The sequence below is a fragment of the Anastrepha obliqua genome, chromosome 1, assembly GCF_027943255.1.
Source record: "Anastrepha obliqua isolate idAnaObli1 chromosome 1, idAnaObli1_1.0, whole genome shotgun sequence".
NCBI lineage: Eukaryota > Metazoa > Arthropoda > Insecta > Diptera > Tephritidae > Anastrepha > Anastrepha obliqua.
Genome location: NC_072892.1, coordinates 45,325,819 through 45,347,732, shown reverse-complemented (window position 1 = coordinate 45,347,732; position 21,914 = coordinate 45,325,819). Strand labels below are relative to the sequence as shown.

Sequence of the window (21,914 nt, the reverse complement as noted above, 5' to 3'; positions counted from 1 at the left end):
TTATGTACTTAAATCTAATGGTTACTTACTTATATGGCCTGATCAAGGCTCACAATCTGTTACCGGATTAAAGTTGACTGCAAAAAGTCTCACCAGGCGTATCTGTTTTGCGTGTATCTTCTTCAATTTGTTACAGCAAGCGATTATAGGGTTCCTTTGGTCCTTACATTGGAGGCATAGTCGTCCCTACGTCGTTATTTTCTAACTTGCCATCTGAACACCTTCTTTGCTGGAGCTTCGGCATCCATACGCTCGAGGTGGCCCAGTCAGCCCAAGCTCTGAATATTAATACGCTTAACTATGTCAGCAACGTCGTACAGTTCATACAGCTCGTCGATTGAACCACGTCAGTAGTTATCATGAACATGAAGATTTTCCGAAGTATCTTTCTATCGCATACCTCAGGAGCGGCTGCATCAGTCTCCGATACAACCCATGCTTTAGCGCCATAGAGTAGCACGGTTAAGATGAGCGTCTTGCAGAGTGTTAGTTTTGTCGGGCGGCATAGGTCTCCGCTACGCATTTGCTTACTGATACCACAGTAACACCTATTGGTAAGCGTGATTCGTCGTTTTATCTCCAGGCTGACATCGTTTTTTGTTGTAACGGCCGTGTATCTTTTTTAGTGGACAGCATATACTTCGTCTTGCCCTCGTTAGCCGCCAGGCCCATTCTAGTTTGATCTCTGTTGAAAGCGGAAAATGCTGCGGTAACATCTGGCTTTCTCCTTGAATGTAGCGGAGATGGTCAACTGGGCCAACTGCAGCCAAAAGAAACGTACATACGCTCAATACATCCCAGCTCACAAAAGACCATGAGGTCGAAGTGCAAACATCGAAGTAATACTTTTTTTATTTTACTTTATTTTTTTGTGCAGGAGGGGAAGCATCAAAAGCCTATGCCCGAAGCCATGTCAACTAAACCCCCCTCATGTCCTAATCTATTTATCTAACTGCTCGCTTGCAGAGCTCTATAATGTCAATGTCATCAGCATAATGGCTAAACCTTCATGCTAAAAAGTTCTTGATAGAAAAATTCCACTATAGAATAATTGAAGTTTGCATGGCTAAGTTGACTATCAAATATGCTGGGACGACTTATCATTCTCAAAATAAAACTGACAATCTGTCCTAGTAGACTTAAGAAGTGCTCGTTAAAATGCATTCCATTGTACTCGTTTATGCAACCAGTGTGCGAAGTAATAGTAGTCCTGCTTAACGGTTAATTATCCTTCACACCAAAGAGATAACCAAATAGCTTAGCCTCTCTAAGGCTTTCGATTATTTCTTAGTACTTTTTCCGCACTGAGTTTACCCACTCGGTAATTGTGAACATGAAAGACGAACAGCCTCGGTCCCTGAATAATTCAAGATTCATAAAGATGCTTGTCGATTTGCCTTTTGCCAGCTTCTCAACGGCTTCAGTCACGCAATGACCAGGTGCCCAGCGGAGTAATATTGCGTTTTTTGCTGTCAAAGGCTTACGGCTGTTGTAACACTTCTAAACAAACTTTAATTTCATTGTTTCATTGAGGGAAGGCTTTGATGCTTGCTTGACTCTATGAAATATTCATGCAGATTTAAATTTGCCTTCCGAACTATGTGGAGGTACAAGTGCTGGTGCAAGATGAGATGGCATTAGCATCTCAAGCTGAAAAAAAATAGTTATTTGGCAATTTCCAGATTCATATAGCTTATAAGTGTTTGTTGATAGTATCTCTTTTTCTGCCATGAGAAAGCTCTTAATAAACAATATCTGCTATTCGGTGTCGGTTTCAAACTGTAGGTCCCTCCATTTGTAAGCGTCAATTATTTCTGTTTTGTTTTTATCTCATCCATCTTTGAATACTTAGTCTCTGTAGCGATGCACAGATTTGGAATCCCGATGCGAACAAGAATTTTTTTTAAATATCAAAATTTCATACATATAATAAAATATGTAAACTGTTGCTCATTTTCATCCATTCCATTTTAATTTGGGAATTCATGAACTCGCTAGTGCCTGAGCTTGTGTAACTTGTTTTGTGAAAGGGAAATTTTTTGAATATGTTTGTAAAGTTATTTAAAGAAAATCAATCTTTGTGAAATTTTGTTATGCCTTAACGAACACGAGTTGCAAGCTGAGTTGAGCTGTGGTGAGAAGCGACTCTAAAATATTTTTTCTTATTTATTTCAAAAACAAATGGAAGTGTTAGAATTACGCGTAATATACATATATATTACATATGAACTAGGGCGGGTCGATTTAAAAATCGCTCATTGCTCTGTGAAAATCGTATTCTAGGGATCAGAATAAGAAACTTTGCGGAAGGAACCATACCTCTAAAACGAATTCTGATGTCCCCCAATTTAAAAATATCACCATTTTTGGCCTTTACATGAAAAAATCAGCTAAATGGCTATGTTTTTTCTTTATTTTTATTTATTTATAATAATATTTATTATTTATTTATAATAATATCTATTTTTTCTCTTAAGAAATTTATTTAGTCAGAACATATGTAAATGAAAAAATTAATTTAAGTGAGTTATAGAAAATAAACTAAAAAGTTCGACCCAAATTGGGGGACATCAGAATTCGTTTTGAGAGTATGGTTCCTTCGGCAAAGTTTCTTATTTTGATCCCTAGAATATGATTTTCACAGAGCAATGAGCGATTTTTTTGCCTCCCCACAAATCGACCCGGCCTAATATGTACATATAACACAGTACTTAGAAAGAGTGCTTAGAGAGAAGGCAGAAAAACATTTCCGATTCCGTTAGTTGTATAAGTATGCTGCCATCCTAATCACTTTCGACTTTATTCAATTTATGACTTATCTGAGGAGTGGCATATTTTGTGGAATGTATTTCTCCCCTTCCTCCAGCTTATGCTCCGCCGCTAAACTCCATTCTTCTATCAAATTGTGCGCGAAAGATTTATAACCAAATTTTGAATTGTCATAAAGCCAAATAAAGGAGGCCAAAATACACATATTTGGATGTATGTATAAATGTATGTATGTATATGTGGATGTATGTATACATGCAAATACAAGTTATATATATACATATATGTGTATGTGTGTGTGCATATGCTAACGCCTTGCAGAGTTGTTTATAACTCAACGCCTGGGCGCGTGCAGTGAGTAAATAGGCAGCGCAGAACGGAAGTGGTGATGAAGTAGGCGCCAACATGTGTATGTATAAGTAAATAGACACGAATGGGAACAATAAAAGAATAAAAAAAGAAAACAAGAGAAAAAAAATAATAGTAATATATAATTTATTACAAAAAATGTGTTTATGTGAAGGCTTAAGGCGCCTTAATGTATGCAAATAATTATTGAAAACCACAATATCAGAGAACAACAACAACCATAACGAAAGCGATGCATTTTTCCAAGTGCAAGTCACACTGCATTTTACAAATTGCTTTTTTCAAAGGTGAGTTTCTACATTTACAGGTATGTGAATGTATGTATGTAGGCATGTAGATAACAATATTTACAAGTATAAGTATTTAGGCAGGTAAAGCTGCCGAGAAATATAAGTAATTATAAGTGCGACAAAAATAATTAAAATTGCCATTGTACTGCAGTTGGCTGGCAGTGTTTTCTGCATTATGAGCTTGTGACTATGCATTTGGCAATGTTTCGTCATCCTTCACACACACACACACACACACGCTCATACATGGCACAACTACTGCTAGTAGCACCTGCACTTACCGCCTGACCATCTAACCAAACAATGCACCGCAGACAATGCACACAAATAGATGAACGCGTACATTTGCACAAACACAGACACACGCACATACAGACACAGCTACAGCCATAGACAATGGGAGACAAACAAATTAATTGCTGCCTATATAGACAATAGCTGGAACGGTTGTGCTTACACTCACACATACATATACATAAATATCCACACAAGCATGCGTACATACATATTTATGCTTTGCGGCTGCTATACGTTCTGTAGGACAATAGCATAAATTTTCACAATGCCCTGCAGCAAATGTTAATTACTCATACGCCATGTTGTGCCAACAAAAAGCAAGTCAATGGAGGCGTATGGGCGCATTGGACGTATGAGCGAGCGGGCGGCAGGCAGGCAGATAGATAGACAGGCAGCACGACTAACAAACAGAAGATCTGCAGCAAGCATTTGTTACAAATAGAGCTGGAGGCGTGTGAAGAGTTGGTGTTGGCAAAGTGGAGGGGGGATAGGTTAGTCAGGAGCATGGGAGGGAGGTAGGCGTGAAAAGCGATATGTGCGGGAAGATCAATAATGGAATGGAATAGGCAGCGGTTGGCTTTTCGGATGGAAAGTGTATATTTGCGTCGGTGTGTGTGTGTGTCTGCGTCGTTTCACGCGTATCTGCAAAAGTGGGGTAGGTAAACAGAGCGTGTGAGGAGAGCGAAAGAGAAAGTGAAGGGTGCAAACTGTCTTTATCAATGGATTCTAATCAATATGCCAGCAAATCGGAAACACACACACACACACAATGCGCATACATAACGCGCACACACAGAATTCGCAATTTCGTCTGATAGAAAATGTGGGGCATCCACCTGAACAGGGGATGAGTAGCTGCGATGGTATGGAGGATCGCGTGGGCTGCAGTTTAAGCGGTTGATGCAGCAAGCAACAACAAATTGGTAAATTTATTCACACAGCCGCACACATACACACACATAGAAGCGGATATGGGTATGTGGTATAATGGTGTCAGCTGCGGCACATGGCACATGCGCCACAAAGTGGCCGCCGACACGAAGAAGGCTGATGATCGTGCGCGCTCTAGTGACAAGCGCGCTCACACACACACACACACATACATTTATATATAGGCACATTTGCACTGCGTTGACAGCAGTAGAGTAAACAAAAATATTCCACTTCAAAGTTTGCAAGTTGTTTGCAAGTGAATATGTGTGCGTGTGTGCGTGTGTGCGCGTGGGCTTGCGTGCATGTGTGCCATTGCTTCCTCTACCACTTCCAGTGCAGCTACACCAATACACCAATACCCTTGGTTACGAGCAAGCATCTACAGTCACTGAGTGTAGAAGTTTTATTGTGATAAAGTTTAACCAAAAGGAAATTACATAAAAGGCTTTGTTTGCTGCCATCACTAGCGCCCCTCCCATCCACCTCCTTTATCTTGACTGCCAAACGTTATTGTTCGCGTTTGCTGGCTTAGTTTGCTTGTTTGTATATGTCGCCGTTGTACGCTGTGGTTGTTGTCGCCGATTTTTTGTTTGCTTTTTCCCCGTGTGCGTGAGTGTCCTTTTGTGGCTAAATATTTCGTGAAGAATGCAAAGAATTATTATTATTATTATATGCGCTAAAAGGGCGAGTGGTTGACAAATAGAATAAGAAGAGGAAGAAAAAGAACAAATTTCATAATAATGGGGAAAAAATTAAAGAAAATAGGTGGCAGTCAAAGTTAAAGATGAGCAATAATGCGAGTAAGAAGCGCCAGCGTTGGGGTTGGACGAACAGCAAGGCTGCTACTAAAAGTAGTTGAAAAACAAGAAAAAATAAATCCAATTTTTCTACAAATAAAAATTTGGGTTAGGCTTTGATAAAATAGAATATTTATTCTTCTTTTTCTTTATCTTTATTATCCTTTTTTGTTATTGTTGCTGTCTTACATAGCACTATCTACATACTTGCATCTCAGTGTCGCTATTCGTCAGGCAAGGCGCTCCCTTGTCGGCATATGAAATAAAGAAAAATGTAGGAATCAACAAAAAACAAAGCGAAGCAAGGAAAAATAATAAAACCGCAAGAGCTATAATCAAAATGAAGAAATTAAAAAAAGTTTTCCAAAAGAAAAAAATGTAAAAAATGCCAGTTAAAAAATCTAAAATAAATTTTGAGTCCAAGTAAAAGTCACAGAAGTACTCATGGCAACTGTAGTTGAATGCCACGCGGCAAAGGCAACCAAAAAAAGGCTTTCCAGCAAAGCGCTGCCGCTTAAGCAGCGTAAGGGAGCCAAACAGTCAAACAGCTAAGCAGCCAGCCAGCAAGCCAACGAAGAGCCAGCCAACCATGCTGAAATAGGAAAATGGAAATTAAGAATGCCGCAAGCGAGTTGTGGCAAACTTTTGCACAGAGGACACACACAGAGCATAGCCAAATTTGTTGGTGGTACGCCGACACAACTAACGCTGGATGCCACAGTTATGCCAGAGCAACACTTTTCACCACTCAGCCACCCCCATTCCATTACGCCGGCATTCTCTCCTTATCTCCTCCTCAACCCTCAAGCCCATTTCGCTTATCGCACTCCAATGTTGGTCGCATAGACACTTAGATACATAGGCACACACCCATACACATATATGTATGTGTGTGTATATACATATATATTAAAATGCATTTACTTGCCTTCAAGTAAATATGCATAGGAAACACACAAGCATGTTGTTTATATGTATGCATGCGCGTACGAGTATGAATGCTTGTATGTATTTTCGTTGCCGTATTTTCGCAAATTCATTGCTGGTAATTTGCAAAATCAAACGAAATCGAGATGTCGGCGCGAGAGGGGGCCAAGCTTGTGACATGCAGGCAGTAAACAACTTTGTGAGGCACCCAGTAGTCAGCGCATCGGCAAGTTCCCTATCACTGCTGTTGCTGTACCGTGCATGTGGCAGCTAGTCAGCTGCTGACTTCTGAGTGGAGTGCTAAGACAAGCAGCGCGTCGTTGAAGTGTCACTGGCTGTGGCAGTTGCTGCAGTGCGCTATTTGCCGGCGTTTAATGTGTACATGCATGTGTTTGTATGAGTGTGTGTGTATTTGTGGTTGGTAGCGCATTTGTTTTAGGCCATTTGCTGCGCTCGACTATATACCCTTTATGTGCAGTTACTGGATAGTCGAACTGTCGTTGGGGTAGTTTATTTTTATGCTTGGAGAGATTCTCACAAAAAAAGAAATAAATATAATTTGAAATGTCTTCGTTTGCATACAAATATGTAATTTTTATATAAGTAGAAGTATTTACTTTGGAAATTGGCTAGCGAAATGAAGTTAGCTTTTGGCATAAAAACTAAAATAATAATAAACTTTCTGGAAAATCGTACGTACAGTTTATTTTGAGTAGGAATATCTAATTTCTTGCAAAAAATTTTATTAGCTTTGGCAATTTTCATATTCCATGAATATTTTATATTATTTGTGAGATTTTCATTATTTTATTGACAATTTAGTTTTCGTAGTTTTTATATTGAGAACTCAAAGCCAGTTCCACAATAAAATAACAGTCAAGAGTTGAGGATAATTTTTAATTGCGTTCAGAATATCGACGAATAAAAAAGCGATAACAATTTTTTTTGTTTTATTGTTATTTATTATTTATTATTTTTATTTTTCATATAAATATAAATTATATATAATAAATGAATAATAAATTTATATAATATATATATATATATATATGTATATACTATATATTGGCGTTGACATCCTTTGTTGCGTGTTTAGTCGTGCTCCTCCTTCCATTTTTCCCAGAAATGGAGGGACCCGTAATTTTATGCCCTCTCCGAATGACCAATTTTTTTTTATTAGGATATTTTTCAGGCCAGAACTATACTCGGAGGTGTGCAATTGCCTGTCGAGGGCGACCACCCAAGTTTTCTAACCAGGGCGCTACCAGATAGTAGTCACGCACCAACCCATTCGGTCACGGTAGACAAAAAGAAAATTTTAAAAGGTGACTATGAGGTACTTAAAGCTATGGTTATTAGGCCTTAAGCCTACTTAGTCTATATGCAGTTACATATACTTGTTAGGTTAGGTTAGGTTGACCTGGCTGGCTGAAACCCATCACATAGATCTATTGATCTTTAGTGTTACCAAATGGAGCTAGACCATTACGTTTCTTTGTAGTAGATTTCTTGTAATACGTCTGCGTCTTTTGTGAGTCTAAGTAAGCTCTGAAGCTCTACCCCCGAGAGGCATTCTAACTTCTCATATTGTAAAGCTCCTAAGGATTTTAATCTGGTTCTAGCTAACGCAGGGCAAGGCAAGTGTTTTGGTGTTTCCCTCTCTTCCAGTTCATTGTAAAATCTGCAGCTATCGTGGTTTGTAATTCCTATTTTGTATGCGTGCGCCGCTGGTAAATTGTGGCCTGTCAGCACACCTACGCTAGTTCTGCTTTCTTTTCTAGAGAGGGCTGTTACGAATCGTTCGTATTTATCTACGCTCTATGTACACATGATTTTCGCGGTTTTTGCAAGTGGCTAGATTATTCCACCTCCTATCTATCCGTATTTTCATGTCCGCAGCGATGCCTTTGTATACCGTATTTAGAGGTTTCAGTGTGCCGTTTTCTTGTTCGAATTGTCTGGAAACAGCGCTTTTGGAAATCTCATCTACAATTTCGTTTCCTGCAATGCCCTTATGTCCGGGTACCCAATAGATATGCAACCGTCTGTCTGCGGCTAATATCTCTATGCCTTCCCTGCTTCTTAGAACATTTTTAGATGAAATTTCATATGAGTTTATTGCTTTTATCGCCGTTTGGCTGTCAACGTATATATTTATTTTGCCGTTGCGCGATGTCTTTGCGAATGCTATTTCCGCAGCTTTACCTACAGCAAAGATTTCTGCTTGAAAGATACTGCAGTGGCCAGGAAGCTTAAATAGCTGACTGATGCCTAGCTCTGCGTGATAGATCCCTGCCCCTACTCCGTCTAACATTTTCGAGCCATCAGCAAATATATTATGAGTATTTGGGTTAGGTTTCATTCCTTTTTTCCATCCTTCTTCTTCTATTTTTGTTCGAAATTTCTTCATCCAATTGCATGTCGGAGTTATATAGTCCGTCTGGACCCTGTAACACATGCCTATTGAGCTATGTCCGAGTGTTTTACTGGTAATTCGCCTGTCGCGCTGAGTCTTACGGCGGATTTAGCAGCTAGACATTCCGCTGAGTTGAGTATTCTTTCAAGTGCTGCCGTTGGACCTGTTGTGCAGAGTGCACCATGACGTTGAATACTTTCCATAGGATTTTTATATGTCGGGTTTCTTAGCGCAGTCCACCTCACCAGAGTACCGTATAGTAATATTGGCTTTACTTACAGGAGATAGACACCATGTAACTCCCAGCATCTTTTTACATGCGTATAGTGCGTTACTGGTCTTTTTCTTCCTCTCTAATATATTATACTTCCATGATAGTTTACTATCCAAAATTACTCCAAGGTACTTTGTGTGGTTTTTAAGAGTTAGCTCCACGGGATTTTGTACCTTCTAGTAAAAAGTATCATATCCGTTTTATCAGCATTTATCTCTACCCGTGCGTGTGCTGCCCATTCGTGCACTGCTGCGAGTGTATTATTCATTATGTCACTCACGGTCAAATTTCTTTAGTAACTCATTAACTGCGAGTAGCCAGAGAAGTGGCGATAGAACACCACCCTGTGGCATACCCTCGCATGCTATCATACTTTAGTGAGTTTAGCTTCGCTCCATTCCGCCTTTATCATTCTACAACCTAACAGGTTCTTTATCCACGAATAAACAGCGGTTTCTGTATTCGTAGTATTTAAGCCCCTTAAAATGGCTCCTCTCGACACATAGTTGAATGCACCACTAATGTCTAGATATACTCCTAAAGCATATCCTGTGTACTCTAGAGCTTTCTCTATAACTAAGACTAGTGAGTGTAACGCAGTCTCTTTGGATTTGCCTTTAGTATTTATATGCGTATTGTGCCTTAGACGTAAAGTGTGACATCATATTTTCTCTGATGTGTGTGTCAAGGGTTTTCTCAAGCGTTTTCAGAAGAAATGAGGTCAAACTAATGGGCCTATATTCCTTTGAAAGTATATATACCCTCATATACTTGTTAAGGGGGAAAACTCTATTTTTCAACCTAAGGAATACTTATAACGGGTGGCGCAAAATTAATCGGGTGGCGCAAAATTAACCATTCAACTTTTTATTAAAGAAAAAAAAATTATTTTGAATGTCGGAAATCTTTATTTTGACCCTTACGTGCTCCATTGCTTGTCTGTTTGTATGCTGCAGCTGTCCAGCTCACAAGTGTCAAATACTCGTATGATTGCCGTAGGACGATATTTGCAAATATTATAAATCTTTCCATAATTGATTAATTTTGCGCCACCTGTTATAGGTATACGGCCTTAATGCACCGCGCCAAAATCGATTGATTGTGCGCCCATAAGTGCTTAGTTCAGTATTGCGAGGATTCGAACCAGCTCCTTAGGGGCGAGCATTTCTAAGTCTTCATCATCTAGTAGGTAAGAGCCCAGGATTATGAGTCTTCCGTAACTTAATGCTTCACAACTGGAAACAAAAGGAAAATGAGGTTTGCACTTTGACCTTATACTCTTTTGTGCCCTCTATTCATCACAGTACCTCATCCAAATCTATTTACTTTGGTAAATCTAAGATGGAGCTGGGTTAATCTGAGCATATGTATCCTTCTTCATGCTATTTCATTACATTAGATAAGAAGGTGTGCTGGAGTCTCCGGGTACTGGTCGTAAAAATGACAGAAGTCAGTGGACCACATCACAATCTTGTGCAGATAGCTACGCAACCTGCAGTATTGGTACTATTATTATTATTTGCTAGAGCGCCGGGCGCGGGCGGAAAGTGCCCAAAAAGGTAATCTGCAGTGACTTCAGTTCTAAGCCTATCTTTGATGATGTGTTGTCCTTTGGCAAGGAAGAGCTCGGGTTCTGTTAATAACTAAGCCGAAGCTTCTCTAGCCAAGCATCTGCTACTTTGTTCCCAGGTATGCCGCTGTGTCTTGGCATGCATATAAATCGGATGCGATTGTGCATTCCTAGCAAATTCAATTTCTCGCTGCACTTAAGCACTAATGAGGAGTTATCCTGAAGGGATGACAACGCAATGAGTGCCGATTGACTGTTGCTCAGAGTGGCAATTCACTCCTTCCGGAATGGCATACGCTTCTACGTGGAAGATGCTGAGAAGACTACCCAACATCACACCTTATACTTACGGGACCGCACCATATATTTCCATTGCCCTAATTATTATGATGTACATCCATCTCAATATTCTTGGGCTACAACCTCATGATTTTCCAGCTATGCGGTTGCACACCATGAGAGCTGTAGTAGCCTAGGACTCGGTTGCAACAGCATGCCTATTTGGTTATTGGGTGAATAGAATTTAAGGAAGGGTTTGCTAAAAATGCCGAAGGGTTTAGGTTACCGAAAAGAGATATTTTAGGTGGAGTTGGAGAATGAGAGAGTTAGGTTGTAGGACTCGAATTTGCTATTAGATCAGGGTCATATTTGTATGCCCCATTTGGAGGCGCTCAGAATTCATGATGTCTAATCTGTTTATTTGGTTGTTGTTTATCATTAAGAAGTCTTGTGCTTATGGTTTTTGTGGGATTAATTTGCTTGTATTGCTTGGATTGGTTTCATTCGGTTTGATGACTTTCGTTGGAGTTTTTGGCAATATATTTTTTTATGACGTTGATTGTTGTGGTTTTTTGTTGTCATTCGTAGGGATTTATGTGCTTGCTGTGTGGCCTGCAGTCTTCTTCAAGCGTTTTACATATTTCTGCGCATGGATCCAATTTAAAAGTCCTTAAGGGAGCAGGCATTTCCCCCATTGGTCAATTTGGACTCGGTTGCAACAGCATGCCTATTTGGTTATTGGGTGAATAGAATTTAAGGAAGGGTTTGCTAAAAATGCCGAAGGGTTTGGGTTACCGAAAAGAGATATTTTAGGTAGGGTTGGAGAATGAGAGAGTTAGGTTGTAGGACTCGAATTTACTATTAGATCAGGGTCAGTTTTGTATGCCCCATCTGGAGGCGCTCAGAATTCATGATGTCTAATCTGTTTATTTGGTTGTTGTTTATCATTAAGAAGTCTTGTGCTTATGGTTTTTGTGGGATTAATTTGCTTGTATTGCTTGGATTGGTTTCATTCGGTTTGATGACTTTCGTTGGAGTTTTTGGCAATATATTTTTTTATGACGTTGATTGTTGTGGTTTTTTGTTGTCATTCGTAGGGATTTATGTGCTTGCTGTGTGGCCTGCAGTCTTCTTCAAGCGTTTTACATATTTCTGCGCATGGATCCAATTTAAAAGTCCTTAAGGGAGCAGGCATTTCCCCCATTGGTCAATTTGAGGAAAATTTTATTCAAAATAAAATACGAAAACTAAATATCGGGAGGCCACTAGAACTGTTTAAATAATGTTTTTTTTCCAATGTTAGGTTGTGATCCGAGCGGTATTTTGCTTCATTGGGTAACCCTGTGCACAAAATCAAAATGGACTAATCACATTACAGTAGAGACCAAGGGACATTTGAGGCAGTATACTTCTTGTGTGTGTTGAATTTAAATCGAGTAAGACCAAATGGAGTTTCTGCTAGTCAACAAGTCTATGGCGAAAAGACGCCTTTCATTTGACCAACCCTAAAACGAGCATCGGCATACGTTCATCGGAGAAGTCTGCAATTGCGGTAACGCCCATGCCTAGGAGTCTGACAGCTCCTCCGTCAGCTCCTCTAGGTTGACATCCTTCAGTCTCTCAAGGATTCTGAAGGCTGAACGCATGCTACGGTAGTACGTTTCTCACTAATTTGCTTCCGGGGTTGGGTACTACCCGAGGCAGTGATTGTGTCAGAAGGGCGAGCTGCAGTAATCATTGGTTAAGCTATGTGGTCCGATGCCGCCGACGTTGTCAGTGGTGTTACTCCTTCTGGAGTTCCCGTGTCACCTGGATTGACGGAGAGAACAAGCTCGGCTTGTCTTAAGACAGGGCCATCATTGCTTCCCAGGAGTTTAATCGTGAGGGGAGTCTACTTTCGGCCCCAGATGTAGATGGAATGTCATCGCCAACTTGTTTTGAGACAGGGTTGGGATGGAGACCAGTAATAGGGCTCACACCCTGAAGGGACATAGTGAGAGATGGGCCCTGGCTTAGCCACAGGCTTGGCACCACTCGAGTGTGTGATCTTTCCTGCCGTAGACCTGACCTTCCCATCGGATTGGGTCTTGCTTTACTTGTGCCTTTATACGAGGCTACGGGTTTTTTAATAATTTTTACAATTCATAATCGTTCGCGCTGTTCGATATGGCAAGCGAGGCGAACTAAACTTTTTAGGGGGAAAAGGCAAACGTCGACTATGGCAAGGTCATTCTACCTCCTGAGGACAATTCTCGACAGACTGATTTCTGCTCCTTAGTATGAAGAAATGGCTTGGCGCTTTAAGATTTTTGGTTAAATGCAAAGTTTATCGATAAAGTAGAGTCTGTTCTGGATTCACAATCAGACTCTCGAAGAAGAATTATCCATCCACTATCGCCCCCAAAATTCGCCTCACACGAATTTATTTACAAATTCTTGTCATAAGATCCTTTTTGTGAACATTCATTACTGCGCGTGCCCGCTGGCTTTAAATGCTGTCCCCGAAGTGGATTCTTGAACTGGTCCTGTAATACCTTTAATTGCCAATTTGTATTAATTCTAAAACTATTTTGCATCAGTGTTTTTCTTTACCATTGCGCTAATCCACTGTTGTCTCATGATCTAACCATGCATCCAAAAAAATGCATTGTTAACTGTAATTTGTGATTATATTATGATCATTAGCGTACATACGTTTACAATATAAAAAAGAAGCCGTTGGCTGCATAAATGTTTCTAAATGGTTTAGATGCTGCAACATGCCACGCGTGAGTCCAATATTTTGTTGGAATGAACTTTATTTGACCAAATGAGCTTAAGGAAAGGAGCTGCCAATTAGCCGCCCATGACGGTTGATTTGTACTATAAATTGTTGGATTTCTTTAGGTTAAGTTAGACCGGATACTCTATGAAGGAGCTTACTCGGTAGCCACAGATATCATTTGTGATGCCCTAAAGATTTCTCCAGTTAGAGCACTACATTCTCTCAATCCCTCCCAATTTTTTTGAGATTGCAATATAAACTGTTCAGGTAATCAAAGAAGTGATTCTTTAAGAATCTTGGACGCATTTTTTGAAGTAAGGGCGTTTGCGCAGCTAGTGTTGAATGGAATTTTTCTCTTCTGCATTTCTGTAACTGCTACCGAAATTATTATGCATGATTTCCTATTAGCGATCGTATATCGACTATGCAATGAAGTGCCGTTTTAGTATTACCGTAAGACTAGCATCGTAGCATCGTGGAAGCCAAGTTTCAGGCTGCCGGATGGGTCACAGGTTGCGGATGCTGAAGAACCTCTAGATGTAGAGGTTAGCTGCGAATAAGTTAGCAATAACAAATATGCAGTCACGGACAAACTGTAGGCATTAGTAGGTAGTGAAGGTGAGCAGTGGGCTCTGCACTCTTCCGAGACGCTAAATGCTACAAGGATGAAAATAGCATCGACGGGGCGAGAAGATGTCGCCTTTAAATAAGCAACACGCGCAAAACACAAATTCCGTAGCATCTGTTCCATAGTGGGCGACTGCTGCAGCTAAATAAAATATGTCAGCCCCTATCGTGCGGATTGGGGATCCTAGGCTGACAACCTATCGCTCTTGAAATACAATTGTTATTGAAATCGAAATCGGCACTTTGCGTCCGCAGCTTTGCGCGCTATGTGCAGTGTTTGTTGTTAAACCAGCTGCGATTGGTGACCTGAGGAATAGCATTCGGCTCGTGTTTAGCGAGAAAATGCCAGTTATGCAAGAAATTCACATTTATCACACGAAACTGGCCGACCGGAAGCGCTTTATTACACATAATTGAGATAGTAATTTACTTGAAAGTAACGTCCACTTTCCTATCTAACTTAGATAATAATATCTTGTAATAAAGTTCATTAACTATTCTAGGCCTGAGGCCAACTTCCCTGGCCCGGAGCCCGTTCTGCCACTCCCTTCTGCAGTCATCAAAGCCACAGTTAGCAAACGGGTTACTATAACCCACAGCGAGCTTGGCAGGCTGAGAGAGGCTGTAGATGGACAAAACTGATGCTACCTGTCATGTCCGACCGACTGTCGCAGTTCCTCCTGTCACTAAGCACAGGGAATTGAATTCAGCTGGTTGGACTGATGACGGGCCACTTTCTATGGGCAAAGCACATGGACTTAATGTGTCTGAGTGCTTGCTAGTCTGTCCCGATAAAAAAAAAAAAACAACAAACAAAAAAAAAAAAAAGAAAACTATTCTTAACGTCAGAGTTCTCTCTAATTCTTTTCGGTTTCTCAACAAAAATTAATTTCTCAGCTCCGAAACTCCGGTAAGGCTGGAGTAAAAAACTACTTTTTTTCCAATATTCTGAAGGCTGCTGAGATAAGCTCGATGTTATTTGTTTACATTTCTATAATTAATTTCATTTTACTTCACTGTAAACCTAATTATACTTATAAATTTTAAATACCAGTTCAACTAATTTGTAAATGCATATAATGATCCGGCAAATTAAGAAGCTTTTGAAAAACTGTGTTTTTCCGCATGACAAAGGGAGGAGAGAAAATTAGAGGTTAGTTGAGAAGAGAGTCAAAAATACTGTAGGATAAAATGCGATTATATTTGTACTACAAAGCCAAAAGAGTTTGTCACATCGCAACCATTTTTGTATTTAAACCTTAAAACCTTTAAAACCATCCATTACCTGCCTCAATTTCGTTTGGCAGCTACAAATAGTGAGCAGAAAGTTTTAATACCCCCGTCAACTGGTGGTTTGCTGGGTATAAAAACTTGCAAATGAATAGAGAGGACTTCTTCCTTTGGGAAGTAGGTTGGAAATGTGTATGAACGTATGTGTGTATGCACCTCTTTTCCGCTATCTCATATCCACAAATACATATATGTGCTCTAAACAGAACACACATACATGCATACATGATATCCTGCCACATATTAGCACTACTTGAAGGGAATTAAAACTTTGTTCCAAATTTAAAAAAGATAAAGTTTTTTAATGTTTTCATTTCATTTCATATTACTTGCCTCTACTTGACTCTTACATTGTATCTCAACTCTATTCTTCTGCTTTATTTATTTGCAGATAAAACGGAAACTCGAGTAACTGAGTAAAAGTAAAGAAAGTAAAAACAAGGAACTGCAACTAGATGGAGGAAGCGGCGCTCTAGCGAAGCAATAAAAAGTGATTCACTACCAGACTGCCACTGAGACAAAGCGTGTGAAGCGAGCCGAGGGCCCATCCATCCATCCAGCCAGTCAGCCAGCTAGTCAGTTAGTCAGCTAGTCAACCAGTCAACCAGTCAGACAGTTAGAGTCAGTTGGTGTGTCAGTGGATGAGAAAAAGTCATCAGTTAGCGCAGACGGAAGAGTCAGTCAAAATAATAGTCAGTCGACACATCAGAGCACTTCAGATTGCATGCGAATATTGCTTGAGTTCACTTAACCATTAAAGGCCGGCATTTCCTGTGCACCGACACCCTCTAACACACGAGCCTGCTGGGATTTTCGCACAGCCAAAATTTTCTCGCACAAGGCAATGAACTTTCTGAAGCAGCTACTTGACGGTTGTTTCGTGTTGTGTGGCTTCAGTTTCTTGATTTTCCTATATCTACCGCTCATGCTGGCGATGCCGGAACAAACACGTCTGGCGAACGACTTCGATTACCGTCTACAGCGGGCGAAACATGTGTTGCGGGAGTCACCGCTCATCGATGGGTAAGTTGCCCACTATATTATGTACTGGTTAAAGTGATGATTTATTTACACGCATTAAATATGTATGAATGCGTGCAAGTGTGCTTACAATCAAATACACATACGCACATTCATTTATACATAAAGGGTGGTCATGTCAAAGTAAAAAGTCATTTTTATAAATTGAATGATTTGAACACAAATTGCATTCAGAATTTGGATTCCTTTTACATATAGTATTTTTCCTATATTACGAGTTTCTTAAAAAAAAGAAACTTTAATTTTATTTATTGCAAAGGATTTCATGTTTTTTCTCGCAGTCTTCGCCCATCGGCAGGCAATGCCAACCTTCCAAGTAATTATATTTCTGCCATGAAAAAGCTTCTCATAAAAAACCAACTGCCATTCAGAGGTGACGGGCACTTGTAGGCCCCTTCATTTGTGGATCAGCACTAAGACACCGACCACAAATTGAATCGATTAAACACCTAATACCGATCAAACCAAACACCTAACGATGTGATTGCCAAGTTTGTTGGCAATTCTTTGTGTTTTCTGGCTCTTTATTCTTTCTGGACGATACTTCCTACAATTGCAGCCGATTACAGCTTTTCGATGTTGCACATTCTTTGCGTAGGTAGATGTACGTTTTTTGCTGCAAAGAGGCGTGTGCGCAGTTTGGCAGCAACGTGGTAATGATCCGAGTCGATGTTGGGTCCTCGGATCGTACGTACATCTAAAAAACTAGAAGCGTGTAATCTATCACAACATAATCGATCTGATTTCGCATTCTTCGATCATGAGACAGCCAGGTAGCCTGGTGTATCTTCTTATGCTGGAATCTGGTGCTGCACACTACCATGTTTCGGGCCCCGACGAAGTCGATCAGCCTCTGCCCGTTACCAGATGTTTCGTTGTGCAGGCTGAATTTTCCGACTGTGGGACCAAAAATTCCCTCCTTGCCCATCCTGGCGTTGAAGTCGCCAAGCACTATTTTTATGTCGTGGCGGAGGCAGCGCTCGTAGGAATGTTCCTTCTTTTCCGTCGGAGCGTGGTCGCAAATAAGTGGGACGTTAAAAAATCGGGCTTTGATGCTGATTATTGCGAGGCGCTCGTCCACCGGATTGGACTACAGTACTTGGCGACGATGAGAGATCTCCCACAACACATCCAACACCGAATTTGCGCTCCTTTACTCTTACGAGGTCATCAACCAGCCGGGCAGAGGTACCTTCCCTAATGAGGGACATTCAAGGACTACGATTTAAGGGCAGTCATCAATGTCTTCATCCATTGAGTTGATTAAATTTTTTAAGCATGTACCCGAGCCCTTGGTACAAAATTCTCATTCGGCCTATGCGTTAAATATTGAGTTGGGATGGCCGATTAATAGCCAGCCAGGGAAATGCGGAAGTACATATGTATATATGGGAATACTAGACAGTACAAGTCGTTTAAAAAAATCTGATTCAAAAAGAGGAACTTCCTTGAACCACCCTGTATTTAGTAGATTTTAAGCGGAAATTTAGATTTATAATGTCTATGATTGCCAGACATTTTTTGCAAACAGGTTCCAGCTTAAAATCTCGTGTTATAAAATAAACTTGTGTTTCAAACACCCTGTATTCAGATATTACCATGCACCAGTATACATATGTATATATACATATGATTACCAGAACTTTCTTGCAAGCAACCAGTATATTATAAGTTGCATACTAATTTCTTAATTTAAAAGAGTCTTGTGTCTGAACCACCCTGTATTTAGAGATTTTTTTACAGAAACACATATTTGAAATTTTTTGTAAACAACAAGTGCCACATCACTTGTTTCAAAACTTCTGGCTTAAACGAGGTCTTATGCTTGAACCACCCTGTATTCAGATATTTATATGTGGAAGTATATATTGAGATATGATTACCAGAAATTTGTTGCAAGCGACAAGTGCCTTATCACTTATTTAAAAACCTCTAGTTCAAAAGGAGGCTTGTGTTTAAACCACCCTGTTTATAGTTGGGTTTATCAGAAGTATAAAATGTAGAAAACAGCAGTGTTTTATCAATTGCATAACATCTTTTATTGAAAAAGACGCTTGTGCTTACACACTCTGTATATATGCGGGCGTACATAAATAATTACATATTATATGATTACTAGAAATTCGTTGCAAAATGACAGCTTCGTTCCGATTGTTCAAAAACCTATTTTTAAAAAGAAGCTTATGCTTGAACCACCCTCTATACATATGTATATTTATATGAGGAAGTAAATTTGTATGTATATACATACATATGCATATATACAGGGTTGGCCATATTAAACTGACCCATTGAGTAACCCTATAACTTTTTACTGTAATTTGAAATCTAAGGTTTACGTCAACAAGCCAAAGACACTAGGCGCACTTAAGGCCAATATCCGACGGGAAATAGCCGCCATATCGGCCGAGACGCTGGCCAAAACTATGGAAAACGCCGAAAAACGGGCACATTACGCTATACGAGCTAAGGGCGACCACTTGCGCGATATCATATTCAAAAAGTGATGTAAACGAATCTCCTTGAACTAAATTAAATGTTTTTCACAATGAAACACAAAAAAATGTTTCTTTTTCCATATTTTTTTAATAATCACATGGGTCAGTTTAAGATGGCCAACCCTGTACATATCCAAATACGTGCTAAGGGCGACCACTTGCGCGATATCATATTCAAAAAGTGATGTAAACGAATCTCCTTGAACTAAATTAAATGTTTTTCACAATGAAACACAAAAAAATGTTTCTTTTTCCATATTTTTTTAATAATCACATGGGTCAGTTTAATATGGCCAACCCTGTATATGCATTGCCTCATTACCAGAAACTTTTACAAACAGCCGGTGCCGTATTAGCAGTATTTGAACCACCCTGTATTCAGTTGATTTTATGCGGAAGTATGTACATATTGATATGTATATGATTACCAGAATTTTGTTGCAAACAGCCAGTGGCGTAGAATTTTCAAGTGGTATTGGTTTTCGTTACATTCATGTACACATACATACAAACATATAGTACATATGCACGCAGCATTCACTTCCACAAAATATTTGCATTACTTTCCTGTAATTAATGTTCGCATGTCAACCGAGCTAAAAACAGTGATGTAATAGATTTTCCACTCATCCTTTAACTCTAAAAGGGCGCATCTCTCATTTATTCTACTCTCTCGCCCCAACGTTACTCGCACACTACTACTAAATGCACACACACGAATTTGTAGTTGTAGCCTTGCTTTCCTTTGCTGGCATTTGGCATGATGCTGTAGGTCACTTGCCTGCTGCTTCCTTGCCAGAAATAGATTACGAGTTATTAGTAAAATGTGTGGATATTTGTTGCATTAGTTGTTGTTGCTTTTATATGAGCGAGTACGTACTTGCTGTTACATGCCCGTACAAACCGATCTGGCACACACGCATATGTTTTTGTGTATGCATTTGTATGTGCTTAAGTGTTTTTGTAAGTGTGTGCAAAATAAATGACACTCAGAGTCGTAAATTGATGCACCAGCTGCGGTTCGAACAGCTTTCGGGAATGTTCAAGTAATGCAGGAACAGACAAAAAATATAATTTAATAAAATAACAAAGAAGTTATACAAATACAGTGGCGGTCGAACAGCGGGATGGTTAAGCAAGTTTTCCGTATAAGTAATTAATTAGTTTTAAGAAGATTTATTGCGGAAAGTGCAATGCAAATATTATCATACAATTCATTTTATTTTGTTGCTTTGATTCCAACCAAAATTTGTGGTAGCAGCTACATATTCAACCGTGCTGGCACATGAAGTTTTTTTTCTGAAAAATAAACTTCAGCTTAATCGATTGTTCTTTTAAGTGCGACACGAAGTCTACCGAGGATTTCCGCTGACGGTTGTGACCCAAACTATTATTATAAATTGCTTTTACGCCACGTCTGGGGTGCAAAGTGCTACATTAAAAAATCCCCACTGCTACCGATTTCTCGCTATTGCCTTTAGCTGGTTCCAGAATAAATAACTCTCAACTGTCAGAAACTCAGAGTAGATAGATCTGCGTCAGAATCCGCGGGAACTTTGAAGGTCTTTGGAAGAGTGGGCCACATTCATCTCCTCTTTCTTTCTCTGCTTTTCACATTGAACGGTTTTTTTCGCTTGCTGCACTTTAGAGGGGTTCGTAATTAGAAGCCCAGGTGTCTGACCACCATATTTGCATAATAGTGCAAAGGCATCAGTTTATAAGGGTTGATTCTTTGGATTCTTTGTGAATTCACAACTATAAAGCAAAACAGACTTTACATTAAAGTGATCTTCTAAGTTCTTTAGAGTATAAAATACGCTTAAAGCTAGAGCAAGCACCCTCTGCTTTCCTCATTCGCGATGCAGCGTCAGTCTTTGCTCTGCCATTAGGTGTTATCAGGCTCCCCAGATATGTAAATTCACTTTAATTGGCTTCCCGTAAACTTTCAAAGACGAAGCGGATTATTAGTTTTCTTAGCTCTCGTTTTGCCAACATTGATTCTTAGGCCAACACTTGCTGTCAGAGGCCCTCTAGCGAATAAGTTTTGACAGCATATGATTCATTAGGCTCAAACAAAAATACTTATCGGGGTGCGGAAATATGGAAGACGCTTGCACCTTTTCATTCACCCAGTATCGTTACTTTTGCTGCAGATTATAGACTGTTGCTTTTGTAGTAGAGCTAAAATTAAAGTACATACGTATAAACACTATGGAGCAGGCCAACTCGTCTAACACAACTTGGGCAGGGAAATCTATCATAAACAAAAATTAATTGGCTTTGGAATGATTCAAAATGGTCCCAATTAAATTTTGTGTAACCAATTTTGCTGCCCAAGCTTACCAAGATTGCAGGTTCTTAACTTTACTCCTTCATTCGTTCAATCTAAAATTTCCACAGACTCAATGCCGAATTAAGCGAACTACCGAGCTCCACCTAACATATTAAAAAACCTTTACTAAAGGCTTTAAGTGTCGCTGGGTTAAGACTAGAAGACTCGCCGGAGGCAGCGGAAATGCACCTACGTCGTCTTTTGTGAGCTATGGCTAGGAGTTCCAATCTGTGTTAAAGAGTATAAGTAATTCTGAAGCCCTACCCTTTCTGGGTATTTAGCCGAGCTCCTCCTCGTATTTGTGGCGTGCGTCTTTATGTTGTTCCACAAATGGAGAGACCCACAGTTTAAGCCGACTCCGAATGGTAGTCACGCACCAACCCATTCGTCTACGGTGGCCGCCTTAGGATCCATAGCTTCTATAATATAAATAGTAGCAAA

The 21,914-nt window shown here is 39.8% G+C and overlaps 1 protein-coding gene across 1 annotated transcript in view; it reads left to right on the top strand.

Moving 5' to 3' along the window:
* The window catches only part of LOC129251831 (dipeptidase 1), a 142,353-nt gene that overhangs the window by 22,111 nt on the left and 98,328 nt on the right, over positions 1–21,914 (top strand). The window contains exon 2 of the mRNA XM_054890862.1: positions 15,994–16,625. Coding sequence (XP_054746837.1) covers positions 16,447–16,625 — 179 coding nt within the window. The 5' untranslated portion in view covers positions 15,994–16,446. The remainder of the gene's footprint in view (positions 1–15,993; positions 16,626–21,914) is intronic.